Source organism: Delphinus delphis, chromosome 11 (assembly GCF_949987515.2).
Source record: "Delphinus delphis chromosome 11, mDelDel1.2, whole genome shotgun sequence".
NCBI classification, from domain to species: Eukaryota; Metazoa; Chordata; class Mammalia; order Artiodactyla; family Delphinidae; genus Delphinus; species Delphinus delphis.
In genome coordinates, this window is record NC_082693.1 from 43,852,307 (window position 1) to 43,870,819 (window position 18,513).

Below are 18,513 nucleotides of genomic sequence, written 5' to 3' on the forward strand. Positions count from 1 at the left end.
GAGTTAAAAGGCGGGGTCATGAGGGTGTCGCGAGTCTACTGGTTAGAGTATACGCCTGTCAACAGGGTACCGCCCCCTATCTCGGGGAGCTCGCTCTTTAGTGGCTCCTCACCTCGTCCATCTTCAAAGTTTCCCTCTCTATATTGGTCTGGGGCACCGCCTGTCCAGTCCTCTGCTCTTACGGCTCGGTGACAGCACTGCCTTTCTCCAGAGGATTGGCGGATTAGCACGCACAGAGCCCACCCTTGATGGTAGGCGGGTAATCGTGCAATTGGCTGGGGCCCCCGCCACAGGGCGAGGAGGAGGAGGAGGGGCAGGAGGGTTTGGTTGAGCTGCAGCTGTTTGTCTGTTCGACACAGGCTTGGGCCCGACGGGGGAGACGGAGCCCCAGGTACCGGGCTGATGGAGCCCGCAAGGGCAGGGGCGGAGGCGCCCCGGAGAGGAGTGCGGCCTGAGGGCAGAGGCGGGTCTGGGCCTCTGCGAGGGGTTAGAGTGGCCCACCAGAGAAAGGAGAAGGGGGCCGGGCCCCGGCAGGCCTAATGGGGGCGCTGAGGAGGGGGCCGGGCGGGCTGGGAGCCCGAAGTTGGTGAGTCGGGGAGGCGGCCGGGTGGTGTTGGCGGCCGGGATGGGGGCCGGCGCGGGAGGCCGGGGCTCGTGTGCGGGCAGGGGCAGGCCTCATTGAGCGGCGCCGAAGAGGGAGGAACTGGGGGAAAGGGACTGGGCGGCGGGTGAGGTAAGTCCATTCTCCCGGAGGTAAGGAGGGATCAGACTCGGCGCCGGGGCCCGGAGGGGAACCGGGGCTGGGGCTCTCTCGAGAGGTCTCATTGCAAGGGCCAGGGAAGGGCTTTTAGCTGGGTAAGAGGCATTGTTTTCAGGGAAAGTGACTTATAAAAATAACTAGGGTGCCCCAAAGTTGAGCTGAGAGGGATTTGGGTTCAGTGCGGGAGAACTGAGACAAGCGAAGAAAGCTTTTCTAATCTAGAAGACTCAGGTAGCCGGGGCAGTGGAAGCAGGGCCTCCCATCAGTAGTGGGAGCTTCTGGGAATGCTGAAGGGTGGGCTGGAGGCTCTGGGGCTCGCGAGTAATCACGCTTTTGTTCCCATTAGTGTGGAGATGTGGCAACTTGAAGTTTTTTGGTACTCCCAGGGTAGCCAATGAAGACAAAAGTAACTTTTTTTTCTGTGACTCTTGGCTATTCCAGACTCAGCCCCTGCACTTTCCCTTGGCCTCGCCTCGAGCTGGTTTAGGCTGCAGCCTCTGGATTTCTTCTAACCTCCTGTTTCTCATGTCCTGTGAAAAAGCTAAGAAGTTAGATTTGGGGGATGTTTGTTCGTTTCTTTCCTACTTAATAATGTGGTCTATACTGGAGACCATATCTCTCACCTAGACGTGGGCAATCAGTGACTCATTTTCTGCATTGGAACTGGGCTTAGGGATCCCCAGCCATCCAGAGATCTCCTGACCATAGTTGGTGAAACTTTTGTGGCACTTAGGCTTGGGTATTTCACAGGCAGGTAATGGTTATGTGGAACCAAGCCTGGAAATATGAGGTGATATCACTGAGGAAGGGATTTGGGGAAGAGTGAGAAATTCCATTCCGGAAGGTTGGCATCACCCCTGTTCTTTGTCTACTTCTTCAGGAGCCCGGGTTTCTGAGCTATTAAAAAGTTGGGTCAAACAGAGAGGCACTTGGGGAAGGAGGTGAGTAGAGAAAAGGAAGATGGATTTCTAAGACATAGGGATCCCCTCCTCCCAGATATTTTTAACGGTCTACTGACCTCCTTAGTTCCCCCCCATAGATTGGAGCTTATTGGATTTTCCCTTATTATACTTCCTCCTTTTTCCCTTTTATACCACTGTATTTTATAAATACATTTCTTCTTAATTAGAAAAGTAATAAGTACGTATTTTAAAATATTCAAGTTTTATAGAAGTGTAAAAAGTGTAGATCCTCCCACATATACCTCACTCATTTCATCCAGAAAGGTCAGAGATAAGAGACAGTAGATGAGACTAATCTTACTTCACTTTGGGGGATGTGCCACCAAAGGCAATTCTGTTTTCATGTTCCCACCAAACTCTGGTTTCTCATTCTTTCCAGTTTTCCCTTCTGGGACCATACTCTGTTATTTATTATGCTCCTTTCCCAGTTCATTTTGTCTTGCTTTTATCAAATTCAGACAAGCAGAGAGCTATAGTCTGGGTTATCACTCACATCCTTACGCACACATGCGCACACACACGCACACACCCCACTTGTGCACTGGGTATCCCAGGAAATGCCCAAATAGATGGCCAAAACGTCTTTCTCTTTTATGGGCAGGAAGGAAACATTAAAGTGAATGATTTTGTTTGGGAGAATTATTGGCATCTCTGCTAATGTGAGGAATTTGGGACTTCTATCTTCTGGTTCATGGTCTCTGCATGTTCAGGTTATACGACTGTCCCTTCATTATCCCAGAAGAAGATGATGGTTCTCCTAAGGGGCCCCTGTGTCTGTCTTTCTATAATGATATGAGAAGCTTCCAGATTTCTCTGGCTTTGAAACTGGTTTTCCTCTAAACCTCAGCACAGCTGGGACATTTTATTCACCACCTTATTAATTGAATTTGTCCTTACTGGCTTTAGAAGCCCTGTGATGTGTCCAGCCTTTATACAGTGCCCTCAGAAACCTTGATTATTGTACCCCCAGGAACTTTTATTTTCTCTCCTGCAAAGCCAGTCCTAGAGAAAGTTGTGTAGATGTGTGTGTGTGTGTTTGTTTTTTAAATCCTCACTAAGCTTTGCCATTTCCTACATCCTGATGATATCCTGTCCCTTTCTTCTATACATCCCTTCTTGTCTTTTCCACCTTCCCCGTAATCAAAGCCTTCTTTCAAAAACTGATCTGGAATTGCTCCATATTAAGGTGTAAATAACAAATAGTCACTTAAAGTATTAATCCTTCCAAGAGTTTTTGCTTCTTAAAGAGGGAGCTAAGGAGTGGAAATCATCAATATAGAATTTCAAACATAGATCTGGAGTTACAAAAATATATTTGGAGAAGAGGACTTTCCCATTGCCCTTGAAGTCATACCTCATCCCTTCTAACTCTTACTTTGCCCAGGAGCAAGGATTGCTCTTTTATAGTTTACTTGTTTGTGCGCATTGATACGAATTTGACTTATGAGGAGACATGGGGTAGGAGAAGCAAGTGTATAGCCTGCTCCCTAATCCTAAGGCATTTCAGGTTGGAAAGTAACCAAAGTGTGAGACATTGAATTTAAAATAAGGAAACACAACAGCCGTCTTGGAGGAGGGATACCTTGAAACCCTACACAATACACTCCCACTTCCCAAGAATGTTTTAGGAAAGATTTAGTCACTGACTCAATGGTAACTGAGCTGAATAAGGAGCCACCCAGGTGAGCAAAGTGTGTGCAGATTTCTGGGCCAGGTTGTAGTTTCTGTTGAGGGGCAGTGGGTACCTTGTCAGAGTGGTAGTATGATTTTTTTTTTTTTAAACTTGTGTTTCTGAAGTTCAGGAATTAATAGAGATAATGATCCGAAGTTTTTTGAACATTTAACATCAACTGAAGATTCAGAGAACTTTGTTTTTAGCCACAGTTGCCTCAGTGTTACGGTGGGAGGGCTGCATATTTGGTGTGATTAGGCCATCTGAGGTATAGTAACCGGTGACAGGAAAAGCAGTTAGCCCATGTGAGTTGCAACAGTACCTTGTGGGCTGGGTCCCAAGAGGCCCCTCCATCCAGGGGAGATCACAAAGAGGCAAGAGGGAGAACTGGCCTGTTAAAAACATTCCCAAATGGAACTGAGTAAGAATCTATTTAGATGGCACAGAAGGGGAGGAGTAGATGGAGGAAGGAAGCAGGATTACTTTGGCCTTAATTAATGAACAGCTACTAGGGACCAGGCATTGTGCTCTGCTCTGGAGATTCAAGATGACATAAAAAATAGTCACACTTTTTGAGAAGTTCATAGTTTAGCAGAGCAGACAGACACAAACAATTAAGTCAAATAATGTAATAAATGCTGTGATAAGAATACAGGGTTTTTGTTTGTTTTTGTTTTTTGCCCATGCCACACGGCTTGTGGGATCTTAGTTCCCCAACCAGGGATTGAACCCGGGCCCTGGCAGTGAAAGCACTGAGTCCTAACCACTGGACAGCCAGGGAATTCCCAAGAATACAGTTTTAATACTGTGGGATCCTAGAGGAAGCAGTGATGAATTCTGCTGGGGTGAGAGAGTAATTATGCAGTTTCACAGAGAAGGTGACATTTGAGCTTGGCTTTAAAAGACACATTAGGTGTTTGCTAGGCAGACAAAGTGGGGAAAGGCATTCCAGTCTTTCATAGGTCAATAATAGGGAGTTTGCAGTACCATGCTGATAAGAGATAAGTATGCTTTTTTTGCCTGTTGGGGAAATATAAGGGAGAGGGTGAAGTGGAAGGACTCTCATTTAAGCCTGTGACTCATTGGTTAACATTGGATCAACACAATGAGCCAAGTAGTGGAATTCAGTTTAAGGTTTTGGTAATTTGGGGTCTAAACAAAGTTGGAGAGTTGAAGGTGTTCACTGGCTTCTGCTCTATCTTCCCAGCTCAGTAAATCTCACATTAATCCCACAGCCCATTGAATTCTGCAGAAATTACCATTGCTTTCCTAGCACCTTCCATTGAATTGCTTCTGTTTCAACTGTCCTGGCAGGAGTTGGTCAAGACCTTTTAGAGAAGCACAGTAATGAGTGAGTCCTTCTGTCAGAAGGATATGGGAGTAGATTCCAGTTCCCAGCAAAGGCCTGGGCCTTCCTAACTTGTTTTCAGTCCCAAAGGAAGTACTTATCTAAAATGAATAGAAGCAGAAACTATCCAATCTAAGCTCGTGTTCCTGTCCTGGTGCCTTCTTTGGATTTCAGTTCAGAGTTCAGCATCTCCTGCTTCCTGAAGAGGTATAGTGGTATAACAGGAGCAGGAGTACCTGGCTGAGAGTATGTTTTAGAAGGAGACTTGCTACTAAGCAGTTGTGTGAAAACTGGCTGTGTGATAACACCTGGCAAGCTGGTTCATTTTATTTGCTTCAGTTTCCTCTCTGTAAAATATAGACTGGACTAGATGACCTCTAAACTGCCTCTTATCTGGCAAACTGAACTTCAGGGCTAACATTTGGGAGGGGGCTAGACTCCAGTGGCTCTGTGCCTTGAACTCAGTCTCTATTGGTAGATGACAGACTTCTGGAGGCTTCATATGTAGTTGGCATAGGAACCCAAAGCTACCAAGTGGGAAGGAATCTGAGGAATGGAGTCTTGCCCTAGGCAGACTCCATTCCTCAGGTTTCGGCAGGCTAAGAAACCTTTCCTTTTTCTTGGTCACAGCTTGCGGGATCTTAGTTCCCCAACCAGTGATTGAACCCGTGCCCCCTGCAGTGGAAGCTCAGAGTCTTAACCACTGGGCTGCCAGGGAACTCCCTAAGAAACCTGTCCTATTCATATTTCCCTGTGCTGCTGGGAGAGCTGCTCACACTAAAGAACTTGCCCCTCATCCTCCACCTCTCCCTTCCCCAATAGACTGATGACGTCATGCCTTAATCCTCCTTAATGGTCATTTTTTTAATATAAATTTATTTATTTATTTTTGGCTGCGTTGAGTCTTCGTTGCTGCACGCCGGCTTTCTGTAGTTGCGGTGAGCGGGGGCTCCTCTTCGTTGTGGCTCGTGGGCTTCTCATTGCAGTGGCTTCTCTTGTTGCGGAGCACGGGCTCTAGGCTCATGGGCTTTGGTAGTTGCAGCACGTGGGCTCAGAGCGCAGGCTCAGTAGTTGTGGCTCACGGGCTTAGTTGCTCCGCGGCATGTGGGATCTTCCCCGGCCAGGGCTTGAACCCGTGTCCCCTGCATTGGCAGGCGGATTCTTAACCACTGCACCACCAGGGAAGCCCAGTTAATGGTCATTTGATAAGCCATTCTTGTGGGGCTGCACTTCTGAGGGAAGTTGTCATTTCTTCTCATCTGAACTGAAAGTGTTGAAGGGAAGAAAAACCTCTCTTTTTTTGCCTCAGGTTTGAAGGTAATAATCATCGCACCACTTGACTGGTTGGCTGTGATTTATTTTTTGCCTTTGGATGGATCATTTGCCCACTGTCAACTGTTAGCAAAAAAATCACTGCTAGAATAGGGGAGAAATCAATTGAATCTTATATGTATTATTCCATTTCTGTACCCCTGATCTTTTGAGAGTCTAGCTATTGCGTAAGAAACATGATACCCTTATTAACATGTTGGGATTAAAGATCAAGGCACAGAGATGGGCAGCCCATCAATTACTGTGAACAGAGAGGGTAGGACATATTCTTGAGCTGAAACATTGGAATGGGAGATAGTTTTTTCTAACCCCATAGTTACTAATCTCTGACAGTTCAATAGAGTTTGCCGATTGGCTCTGGGTTGACTTATCTGTGGGGGTTAGTGACCAATCCGTGTGTCTGTGACTGTTTCCTCTTTTTTTTTTTTTTTTTTTTTCTGGCCGTGCTGCACAGCTTGCAGGTTGAACCCGGGCTGCGGCAGTGGAAGCACAGAGTCCTAACCACTGGACCGTCAGGGAATTCCCAACTGTTTCCTATCTTCACACTTCTCCAACTCCCTACTGTTTTCCCAGGCCTAGAGAGACGTGTCTGCCGATGAGAATTCAGTCCACTCTAACTTAGTGTTCTGCTCTTTGGATCACATGCTTTGAAATGTGAGGGAGTAAGTTGAAGAATCTAGTAACTTTTTTTCTGTTGTTTTTTAAGAGTATAGTGTATGTGTGTCAACCTAAAGGAAACTTGATCAGCTTATGATCTGTAGAGGTTTTTTTCTTATTGTGTAATCTGTTTTCTGTTGTAAAGTGTAGAGTTATGATGGCCTATCCTCTTTTCCTATGAAACAATGTATATGAAGTACTACGTAAATGTGTTTTTTTGTCTTTTTGTTTGTTTGTTTTTTGCAGTACGCGGGCCTCTCACTGTTGCGGCCTCTCCCGTTGCGGAGCACAGGCTCCGGACGCGCAGGCTCAGCGGCCATGGCTCATGGGCCCAGCCGCTCCGCGGCATGTGGGATCTTCCCGGACTGGGGCACGAACCTGTGTCCCCTGCATCAGCAGGCGGACTCTCAACCACTGCGCCATCAGGGAAGCCCCATAAATGTGTTTTTAAAAATAATTCTTGCAGATGCTGAGAAACCCTAAGAGAAACACATTTCTTAAATGTACCCAGAACTTTGGAATTGAATTCAAATTCTGCCTTTTACTACTTTCACCTATTATACTCCCTACCCCATCCCCGGATCCTCATAGGTAAGGAAACTGAAGCTTAGAAAGGCAAAGGGAGTGAGTGACCTAAATCACAGTGGGTTAATTGGCAAAGCAGAGAATAAAACTCAGGCTTGCCTGATTCCAGAGCCCTTACCACTGTGCAGGACTGCCTCTGTCGACTTTAACTTTCCATTTTCATAATTGCTCTATAACTTTAGTAGCAGGTTGGAGAACCTCTGACCCCTGGAGAGCTATATTAAACCCTCATCTTAATTTCACCTGGAAGTGCTTTTTTAGGCTGGCCAGAGACTAGACTTCCTACTAACCCATCTTTCAGTTTCAGGCCTCTCCAAAGCAGTGTTTTTTAAACTTTTTTTGATTGTGGCTCATTAAAAAAAAAATTTTTTTTTACATCATAATTCAGTGTATGTACATATACCCACAAGTGAAACATTTTCACAAAATTATTCTCATGCTTATTATTTGCAATCCACTTGATTTTTTTCTATTTACTTTTTCTTTTTTTCAATATACTGATCATGATCCAGCAAGTGATTTCAAGGTCACTATTGGCTTACAGCCCACAGTTTGAGAAACACTGCTCTAAAGGTTTGAGGATGAAAAGAGCTAAAGAACTGTGACTAGTGGTTAAGAAGCTAATTAATACTGATTTTTGCAGTACTGGTTCCCAGAATTTTGGATTTAATGGACCAATTAATTTAAATTTGGGGGTTTCTATTTTTCCACATAAGTATATTTAGAAAGCTTACTACTGCCTATCAACACCATTATTTGTAATTTTTTTTTAAAAAAGCAATTTTTTTAAAAGTTATGTAGGAAACTTTAAAAATATATATTTCCTGTTAAAAAAAGAAAGAATTATGTGGAATGAAAACACCTGAGTCCTTCACATACCGTTTTCCTCAATCCCACTCCCCTTAGAGGGAGATAACCGGTGTTAACAGATCAGTGTGTATCTTTCTGTACCTTTTTCTCTGCAGAATGTTGCTTTGTTTTATAGAAACAGGATCAACCACATGTTTTGTTCTCCAACTTTTTTTTTTAACTTTTAACAATAGGTCTTAGAGGTTTATCCATGCAAAAAATACATATTTACCTTTGAGGGAAAACTGATACAAAAAATGTAAGTTAGAAATCTTGTTATAAAGGAAACTCCTAAAATGAATAAATTTAGCTTTATGAAGAACTTGCTATATCTTTTTTTTTTTTTTTTTTTTTTGCGGTACGCGGGCTTCTCACTGTTGTGGCCTCTCCCGTTGCGGAGCACAGGCTTCAGATGCACGGGCTCAGCAGCCATGGCCCACGGGACCAGCCGCTCTGCGGCATGTGGGATCCTCCCGGACCGGGGCACGAACCCATGTCCCCTGCATCGGCAGGTGGACTCTCAACCACTGCGCCACCAGGGAAGCCCAACTTATTTATTTATTTATTTATTTATTTATTTATTTATTTATTTGGCTGCATCAGGTCTTAGTTGTGGCACACGGGATCTAGTTCCCTGGTCGGGGATCAAACCCGGGCCCCCTGCATTGGGAGCTCGGAGTCTTAGCCACTGGACCACCAGGGAGGTCCCCAATATATCATTTTTATTTAATCATTTCATCACAGACCAGTGAAAACTTCATCACAAAGTGGCACATGTATATCTGGATTCTTGGGACTCCTTGGCCTAGGGGACTACAAAATACCCAGTAGGGTCAGAGTAATTTCTTACAGTCCTCTGTGTTAATCTGGTCTACTTTGGGATTTGTCTGTGTTCTCATTTCAATCTCATTTCTCTGTTAACTTCCTCTTTACACTTTTTTTTTCCTGTTTTTTTCTCTACCTCTTTCATATCATGGCTGCTCTTTAGGCATATATTGATAACAACTAATATTGAGATATCCTTTAATATATTAAATTGATCTTTTCTGTGAATCAGGGTCATTAAATAACAATAGCTGTCTTTTTGTTTTTTAAACACTTTGGCAGTTTCTTTTTTTCATTTTTTATTTTCTTTTTTAAAATTTATTTATTTATTTATTTTTGGCTGTGTTGGGTCTTCGTTTCTGTGCAAGGGCTTTCTCTAGTTGCGGCAAGCGGGGGCCACTCTTCATCGCGGTGCGTGGGCCTCTCACTATTGCGGCCTCTCTTGTTGGGAGCACAGGCTCCAGACGCACAGGCTCAGTAGTTGTGGCTCACGGGCCTAGCTGCTCCGTGGCATGTGGGATCTTCCCAGACCAGGGCTCGAACCTGTGTCCACTGCATTGGCAGGCAGATTCTCAACCACTGCGCCACCAGGGAAGCCCAACAATACCTGTCTTACTATTCGTTAATACTATGTTACACAAATGTGTCACTTAATCCTCAGGGCTACTCTATGAGGTAGGTATTTTTTCCATTTTATAAAGGTGAGGGCTTCCCTGGTGGCACAGTGGTTGGGAATCCGCCTGCCAATGCAGGGGACACGGGTTCGAGCCCTGGTCCGGGAAGATCCCACATGCCTCGCAGCAGCTAAGCCTGTGCACCACAACTGCTGAGCATGCGTGCCACAACTACTGAAGCCTGCACACCTGGACCCCGTGCTCCACAACAAGAGAAGCCCCGCTTGCTGCAACTAGAGAAGGCCCGCACACAGCACCGAGGGTCCAACACAGCCAAGAATAATACATAAATTAAATAAATAAATTTTTTAAAAAAAGGTGGAAGGTAAGGCTCATCAGAGAAATTTTCTTGATATCATATTAGTAATGATTAGTACCTTTATATTCATTGATATAGCACTTTTTGTCAAATATTTGAGTTCTTTGTCTGTATTATCTCATTTAATCCTCACAACAACCTTATGAATTAGGTACTCATAGGCTATTATCCCATTTTACAGATGAGGAAACAAATGCACAGGTAGATTTAGTAAATTGTCCAAAGATTTAAAGCTAGTAATCAGAACTATAAAATAAATCCAGTGAATTGGACTCCACAGCCTTTGTTCCTCTACACCTCCTCCTGTATGGTTTTTCTGTCTTCACTAGGATTGCAGATATTTTTAGCCCTGATTTGATCCCAAAGCAATTTGCTATAGTGAAAAAATAATGTTTCCCCATATATGTCACAGAGTATGATGTTTATGGAGTCACTAGAATCAACCTTGGAGAAGGGAAAGATTAATTTGAACAAGCAAAGTATAATCCAAGCAACGCTTAGGTTTTGGGGATAGGTTTACATGCTGTGATCATGCTAACACTTCTTTGAATCTCACAGTTCCTTTCCCGCCAGAGTCAGGATGATGAAATATATTCAGGTTTGGATGATTGGACACTCAAAGTCCCAACTTTCTCTCTCTCTCTGTCTCCTCCTCCACCACCAGCTTTCCTAGCCGCTTGGAAGGTAGAGAAGGTGGTTCAGTTTTATTCTTTCATCAAGTATTTATTGCTTGAAGACTTATCCCCTATACCATCTACCGGAGATTCCCGCATGTGTTTAGAAGGTACACCTTCTTTCTCTGCCTCTAACTTGGAGGGCTACAGCTGTTAGGCCCTTTCAGTGTGGAGGGTAATCTAATCCCTAGGCACCAGGAAGACAGCTGCAAGTTGAGAGTAAGTCAGGCCTACTGACTCAGACTTGATAGATTTTCAGACTTGGAGAGGTGGCAGAAGAAAAGTGAAAGAATTAATACTCAATGTGGTCTGTTTCTCTATTACCTTTTTTTTTTTTTTTGCGGTACGCAGGCCTCTCACTCTTGTGGCCACTCCCGTTGCGGAGCACAGGCTCCGGACGCACAGGCTCAGCGGCCATGGCTTACGGGCCTAGCCGCTCCGCGGCATGTGGGATCTTCCTGGACCGGGGCACGAACCCGCATCCCCTGCATCAGCAGGCAGACTCTCAACCACTGCACCACCAGGGAAGCCCTCTCTATTACCTTTGATCAGAAATGAGAAAGGATGGATTTTCTGATCATTGGACCCTGGTTATATTTTCAGAAATGTCAATTTTCAGAAATGGTCGTGTAAGAAGGATATAGAACCAGAAGCTATCCCTCTACTCTTAGGATGGGTGACTCTTATCCCATACCCCTAGAGTGAATTTCTCATTTTGAAAGCTAGAAAAAAGAGGGGATAAAAAAAGGACAGCACCAGGACACCAAGGAGATAGGAGGGATCTAGGATACTTTTGGGTGGATCTGGTGCTCTTCAAGCCAACTAAAAGTTGATCAATATGCTGTTCTTTGAAGACCTGGTGGGGAATGATTGGGAGATTAAAAACTACTCTCACATGGTTTTCAGTCTCTCCATTTCAGCACACTCTACTTTAGATGCAATTCTTATTTTACTGTTCCCCAGTCTTACCAGTGAGTGTCAGGTGCCTGGGACCCTCTCAGTGGTGTAACCTTTTAATGGTGGGTGATTGTAAGAGTTAAGTCCTCATAGGAGCAAAGAAATGAAGAGATTCTGTCCTTTTTCTAAAAAGTGATTGCAGCTGTAATGGCCCTGTGTTTAATTTTACCTCCTTTTTTTCTTGCAGGACTGTTGAAGCCTGGAAGTCCCCTCCCCTCCCCCCTCCCCCCTCTGCCGCTCTGTGGCATCCCCCTCCCTCTACCCTTTCCCATTCTGATAATCTAGCCATGACTAGCAGAAGCACAGCCAGGCCCAATGGGCAGCCCCAGGCCAGCAAAATATGCCAATTCAAATTGGTCCTGCTGGGTGAATCTGCAGTGGGGAAGTCTAGCCTGGTATTACGTTTTGTCAAAGGGCAGTTCCACGAGTACCAGGAGAGCACCATTGGAGGTGAGTACTTCAGGGAGAGAAGAGTTGCAATGCTTAGAAGGGCTTTTGAAGGGAGATCTAGGGATCTGTTTGTGGAGCTGGCCCTCTTAGCTCCCTGGAATGGAAATCCTTTAAGAAACAAAAAAAATTACCATAATGCCCAAAAGCAAGTCCATGTTCATCCTCTTACTTCCTAGAAGAAAGTTAGAAAGGTTGGCCTTTGAGCACCAAGAAAACCACTAATTTTTTTATCTGGTTTCCTCCTCCCACTCTCATCTTAATGCCAGTGAAGTTCAGTTGAGTGTCATCTTGAGCAGGGTTGGTTTGGGGCAGTGGCTCATAATCAGAGATGTACATCAGAATCACCTAGGGAGCATTTTCATCCTATGCATGCTTGGGCCCTACCCTAGATCTACTGATTAGTATTGGAGGTAGAGTGAGGTTGGTGGCAGTGTAGACATGTATGTTTGGAAAAGCTCCTTAGCTGATCCTGATGCACATATCTGCTAAAATAGAGGTTAGAACTAAATACAAAACGTAAAGGAATCTGCTTTTCCCACCTTTGCTACCTTCTCTTTGCCACTACCCCAAAATAGGGTGGTAATTCAATAAAGGGTCTTTTATGAGAACTCCCATGTTAACTCCTTCCCCACTTTTATTAGGGGGGTGACTTATTTCCAAGTCACCTTGGAAATGTGTTCTTTGACCAGCAGAGGTAATATGAAAAAGTAACAGCCAAATAATACTGATAATGGTGGGACCTCACAACAGGCTTTAAAATCGTCTAATCAGTTTTTTTTTAATTATTTTATTTATTTATTTTTGGCTGTGTTGGGTCTTCGTTCCTGCGTGCAGGCTTTCTCTAGTTGCGGCGAGTGGGGGCTACTCTTTGTTGTGGTGCGCGGGCTTCTCATTGCAGTGGCTTTGCTTGTTGCAGAGCATGGGCTCTAGGCGCGTGAGCTTCAGTAGTTGTGGCAGGCAGGCTCAGTTGTGGCTCACAGGCTCTAAAGTGTGGGCTCAGTAGTTGTGGCACATGGGCTTAGTTGCTCCGCGGCATGTGAGATCTTCCCGGACCAGGGCTTGAACCCGTGTCCCCTGCATTGGCAGGCAGATTCTTAACCACTGTGCCACCAGGGAAGTCCCTGTCTAATCAGTTCTTTTTTTTTTTTCTTCGGTACGCGGGCCTCTCACTGTTGTGGCCTCTTCCGTTGCAGAGCACAGGCTCTGGACGCGCAGGCTCAGCGGCCATGGCTCACGGGCCCAGCCGCTCCGCGGCATATGGGATCTTCCCAGACTGGGGCACGAACCCGTGTCCCCTGCATCGGCAGGCGGACCCTCAACCACTGCGCCACCAGGGAAGCCCTCTAATCAGTTCTTGATGTGACTTTTATCTGAAGCTTATTATCTCCGTCATTATCTCTTACTCCTCTATTTTGGTTAGAAGAGGGATGACTCTGGTATAAGTGCCAGTTCTTTCTGTCCCTCAGAGTTTATGATGTTCCCCCATTCCTTAGCTAGAGAAACTTCTGGCAGGGAGGACTTAGCCAAGAGCAGGCTTAATTCTGGTTCCAAGATCTGAAGGAAAATGCTAAACCTTTCTTGTGTGTAAGGAGGAGAATGCTAAACCTTTCCTGTAGCTGAATGGCCTGGGTGGTGACTTGTCTTAGACCCAAAGTAGAGATATTTTGAAGGAGGGTGGGATGTTCCCATGCATCCTCCCACTTACAACAACTTCTCTGTTCTCTTATTCGTAGCGGCCTTCCTCACCCAGTCGGTTTGTTTAGATGACACAACAGTCAAGTTTGAGATCTGGGACACAGCTGGGCAGGAGCGATACCATAGCTTGGCCCCCATGTACTACAGAGGTGCCCAAGCTGCAATTGTCGTTTATGACATTACTAATCAGGTAAGTGGGCCGAGAAGATTGTCCTTGCTTTTATTTATAGGAATTAAAATAGGTGGGGGAGAGAAAACTTGTTCTTGAAATAGCAAAATAAGAATACAGATTATGCTTCCAAGTGCTGAGAAGACAGGTAATGAATTACCAGAGACAGGTGGTTTCAATGAGTGAAGGCTGCTTAGAAGAGGTGAGTTTTGAGACTGGGCTTTGAAGTTGATGGGCCTGGATTGGCAGTCAGTAGGCTGAATGAGCCAGCCTACTCATTCTCATCCTTGTGTTTTCCTAGGAAACCTTCGCCCGAGCAAAGACATGGGTAAAGGAACTACAGCGACAGGCCAGTCCTAGCATCGTTATTGCCCTGGCGGGGAACAAAGCTGACCTGGCCAACAAGCGCATGGTGGAGTACGAAGTAAGGTGGCCACAGAGTCCCTCTCTGACACACTCCCTCTGTGCTTGGGACCTCTTTTTACCAAACCTGCCCTTTCTGAAAATCTCATCTCAGGACATTCATCATCTCATTCCCCAGTTCTGCACCAAGTTAAATACAGCAACACTGTGACCCTAATGCCAGCCAGGAGATTTTAGAGGAGTCAGAAGAAAATTCCAGAGCAGAGGGGTAGGGAAGTACCAGTACCAGCTGTGGGGGTACCAGTATGAAAAGAGGAAGGAGGGAGCAGTTGAATTTGAGGTAAGGGATACTCAAGTGTCAGAACCCAAAAGCCCCCAACCAACTTACCTCCTCCCCAGTAATTAAGATTCCTGACATCTATTTGTTGGATTAAGTGCTTTAGACCATGGGTTATCCCTTGAGGGAGTCATCTCCAAAATATGGGTCCAGGGCCAGCTGGCTCAGAGGGGCAGTTAAGGGGAGGGAACCTAGGATATTGTCTAGCTCTGGTGCTACGTGGGAGTGGAAAGGCAGTACTTGTTCCTGCCCTACAGTCTGAGTACCAGTACACCCCACCCCTTGCAGGAGGCCCAGGCGTATGCAGATGACAACAGCTTATTGTTTATGGAGACTTCAGCCAAGACAGCTATGAACGTGAACGATCTCTTCCTGGCAATAGGTAAGGTCAGAGCAGCCTAAGGTCTTCCTGTGTGTTTTCCCTTGCCTCTAGGCAAGATGAATAAGGATAAATGGGAGCGTCTCCTCTTATGAAAACTTCAGGTGTGGAAATACCTTAACTTTCCATTGTGACCTCCATCCTTTGGCTGCAGTTTGAGCCCCCTCATCTTCAATGTAGTTTACGATGAACCCTCCCCTCTTCGGAGCATTCTTTTAGTTTCTCGCATTTCCACTTTCCCCCAATAGTCTTTTTCTGGGGGGATGAGTAAAATCTACCATACTTTGTTCCCTTCTGTTTTTATCTCTAGCTAAGAAGTTGCCAAAGAGTGAACCGCAGAATCTGGGGGGTGCAGCAGGCCGAAGCCGGGGTGTGGATCTCCATGAGCAGTCCCAGCAGAACAAGAGCCAGTGTTGTAGCAACTGATGGGGTGGCTAGCGGCAAACAAGTATGGAGCTAGCACGAGAGCTCAGAAATAACCTCCATCCCCACCGCTCAGCACACAGCCCCTACGGTAACAGCACACTGGGCCCTGGCTCCCAAGGGCTGCCTCTTGACAGCTCCGTCATGGCACTTTTTAACGCTTCAGCAACAACACCAGGCAGCTGTTGCCACTGGCCTCCTACCCCTGCTCTGGGGCTTGGGGGTCAGATCCCCCAGGACTTACCTTCCAAAACAAACTTTCTTCACTTTGTATTATAGGTGCAAGACAGTGACCTAATTATCTTTCCTCCTCCTCCCCATTTTTTCAGAAAACTCTTTTTTTGTCTCCTGCCCCTTCCCCTTCTGCTTTTGGTCAGTCTCTCTTCTTGATTCCCTTTTCTTCCTCTCCCCAGGATGGAGAAGGTAGTGAACCCAGGAAGTGAGGAAGGAGGTTTCCAGTTCAGTCACATTAAGGACCCTGGGGGAAAGTAAGGCTCAGAGCAAGGGGGAGTAAGGAAACATTTCCTTTTTGTTTTTATTTGGTTGGAGTTTCTCATATTTGAAAACACTGAGTTGGCCTTGTGGAGGGTGTTTCTAGGTAGAGGTGAGAATGTGAAGGCAAGCTCTCAGGCACCAGGTTGGAGTCTTGTTAGCTAACTGGGCAGAGGTGGAAGAGGTGGAGATGCAGTGTCATCTGTGGCTCAGGAACTCTTCTAAGGCTTACTTTCCCCTCACCCAGCCTCTTAGGTAGCTTCTTCCCCATAGTGGGGGAGATTCTGGACCCCAGAGTCCTCCAAAGAATCTTCACTGGTTGCCTGCATCTTTGGCTCTGCTGTGATCAAATGGAGGAGGGACCAGTTTCTGACACCCATCCTCTGACTTACACATATGCATTTTTTTCTCTCTGGCCTTCAGATGGCCTCAGCCCCAGCCACGATATCCCCCTGCAGTTTGCACTTTAATTGATGGTAGTTCAGTTGTGATACTTGTTTTATGGGGGTTTTGATTGATTTACCTGCCCTCTTAACTTTTTAATTAAGTGGAATCCGAGGTGTATATGAGGTTAGGGGAGGGGCTGTAGAGAACAGTACCGGTGGCAGCTACTCAAGCCCAGTCTCCACTGCTAGCTTCCTCCAACTCTGATTCTTACTTCACCTGTATTCTTGCCAGCCTAACTCTTGGGTATAGGTTTACCTTTCCTGAGGAATTAACTGAGCAACTGGAGAGCAGTCTCAGGATAGCATAGGCCGTTGTAGGGGAGTGAAGAGGAGTCAGCAAGAGGGAGGAGTTTTCTGTCCTTTCCCAGGGTTCCCATTCAATTTGATCCACCCATTACCATGTCTTTTCTACTTCCCTGTAAATAGGTATGATCTTTATTCCCACTGTACAGTCTGTTCTGTTCCCCACCTCCCATCAGGCCCTATTTCTTTTCTCCTTTGTTAGTATCTTCAGTTTGGTCCCTCCATGCTTACCCCCCAAACCCATCCCCCATGCAGTAAGTGGTTTAATCCACGTACCACTAGGGGGGGTAGTACCACAGAGGCCTACTTGTGGCCCCCTAATATAATACCTGTTCCTGTGGACAGGGAACGACTGGCACTGAAGGTCCCTCACAGCTGTCTCACATCACCAGAGTTTGTTGGTCCTTTCTAAATCTCTAGTCTCTCTTCACATCCCTCATCAGGTATTTTAAGATGTGTTTGGGAAGCCATCAAGGCAAGAGAGAACTCTAAATCCTTCTTGTTCTAGCCCAGGGTTTTGAGGAGATTGGGGGGAATAAGAGAGGAGAGGCCATAGTGACCTAGGATTGGAACCTTTCTGCCCTTTTGGCTTGCAGACTGCCTTCTGTCCCAGAGAAGCTGAGAAATCCATGAAGCTGAGATTCTGAAGGACCCAGCTTAGGTTCTTCCACTTACACCTAAATTCCCTTCCTTTACCAGGGGCAGCCTTAGTTCCCATGGCCCTGAAACACATACACATTTTCCCCTCCTTTCCCCAGCACCCACTAGCCCCCTAGAGCAGCCAGTGCATCCTTACAAGTGGAAGAACTACGATGGCTCTCTTAAGTTTCTTAGAAATGAAGTTCTTTCTCTGTGTAGTTTTCCCCATGGAGCAGTAGTGAAGATGTTTCGTTGCCTTGGGGCTGGGAAACCATTTCTCCAGGCTTCGTCTCCCCTCCCCTTAGGAACAGGATTGGCCTTAGCTTCTGGGCCTATCTGCTGCCTTCCTTCTACTTCCTATTAGCTCTTCTGCTTTCCTTTGAGCTCTGTTGGGCTTAGGGAATCTTAGTTTTTATTTCCCAGCTCTTCATTTTTTTCTTCTGATTTTTTTTTTTTTTTGCTTCTAAGAAAGCATTTGCCTTTTTTCCCCTTTCTTCCTCTCCCAACATAACAATCGTGGTAACAGAATGCGACTGCTGATTTACCAATGTATTTAATGTAAGTAAAAAAGGAGAAAAAAAAAGTGTATTGGAGTGTTGCTTTTTTTTTTTTTTTGCTACTTCTCTGTCTGTTACTAGAAATTTGGAAGGCAACCCAGTAATGTTTTATTGAATCAGAAACACACCCTCGCATCCTGGTACCTCCTTATTCTCATTAATATTTTCTTGAATAGTGAGATAACCCAATTTGGAAAATAGGCCCTTTATTGCTGTTTAATCACTCCTGTTCCCAGGCCACTAGAGAGCTCACCAAATCTGTTCCTAGCTAATTTTTTTAGGCCATCCTAACATGGAAGGGGGTGGTGGTCTGTGGACCTCTGGGCACACAATTGATGAGATTGGAGGGAGAGGTGGTATTTGTGAATACTTTGAAGTATTATGCAAATATCTATGTGCAGCTTTCTAGGGAGAGGGCCCACTGCCTTAATTAGTATCTCAAAGGGGTCCATGACCTAAGAAAGTTTTTTAAACATCACTGAGTTAACATTATTGATTGATCATGTGGCTTCTACCCCAACAGGAAAATTTCAGCAGGAAATTCTGCTCGTTTCTTGCTGTACTTGAAGCCTTCAGTCCCTCAAAGTCTAAGTGGAAGTGGGTGGGGGGGCATGATACAGAGAAAAGATTAGGTATGGTTGCAGGA

General features: G+C 45.6%; 1 protein-coding gene across 3 annotated transcripts; it reads left to right on the top strand.

Moving 5' to 3' along the window:
- Window positions 1-369: 369 nt before the first annotated feature.
- Window positions 370-17,898, top strand: RAB5B (RAB5B, member RAS oncogene family). Of its 3 annotated transcripts, none has more exons than XM_060024948.1 (6): window positions 370-391; window positions 11,802-12,064; window positions 13,798-13,949; window positions 14,230-14,352; window positions 14,917-15,010; window positions 15,318-17,898. In XM_060024948.1, exons 2-6 carry the CDS (start codon window positions 11,902-11,904, stop codon window positions 15,431-15,433), a joined length of 648 nt encoding a protein of 215 aa, XP_059880931.1. In that variant the 5' UTR covers window positions 370-391; window positions 11,802-11,901; the 3' UTR covers window positions 15,434-17,898. The 3 variants fall into 3 exon arrangements, with proteins under 3 accessions (XP_059880931.1, XP_059880929.1, XP_059880930.1); XM_060024946.1 differs by lacking the exon at window positions 370-391 and adding an exon at window positions 422-586; XM_060024947.1 differs by lacking the exon at window positions 370-391 and adding an exon at window positions 10,367-10,767.
- Window positions 17,899-18,513: the final 615 nt, after the last annotated feature.

What these genes read in the sequence shown, in the direction of transcription:
- RAB5B (XM_060024946.1), top strand. Translation starts at nt 540, where the DNA reads ATGGGGGCGCTGAGGAGGGGGCCGGGCGGGCTGGGAGCCCGAAGTTG. An exon ending in TTTATGACATTACTAATCAG is followed by an intron (nt 13,950 to 14,229) that starts GTAAGTGGGCCG and finishes GTGTTTTCCTAG; the next exon opens with GAAACCTTCGCCCGAGCAAA. An exon ending in CGATCTCTTCCTGGCAATAG is followed by an intron (nt 15,011 to 15,317) that starts GTAAGGTCAGAG and finishes TTTTATCTCTAG; the next exon opens with CTAAGAAGTTGCCAAAGAGT.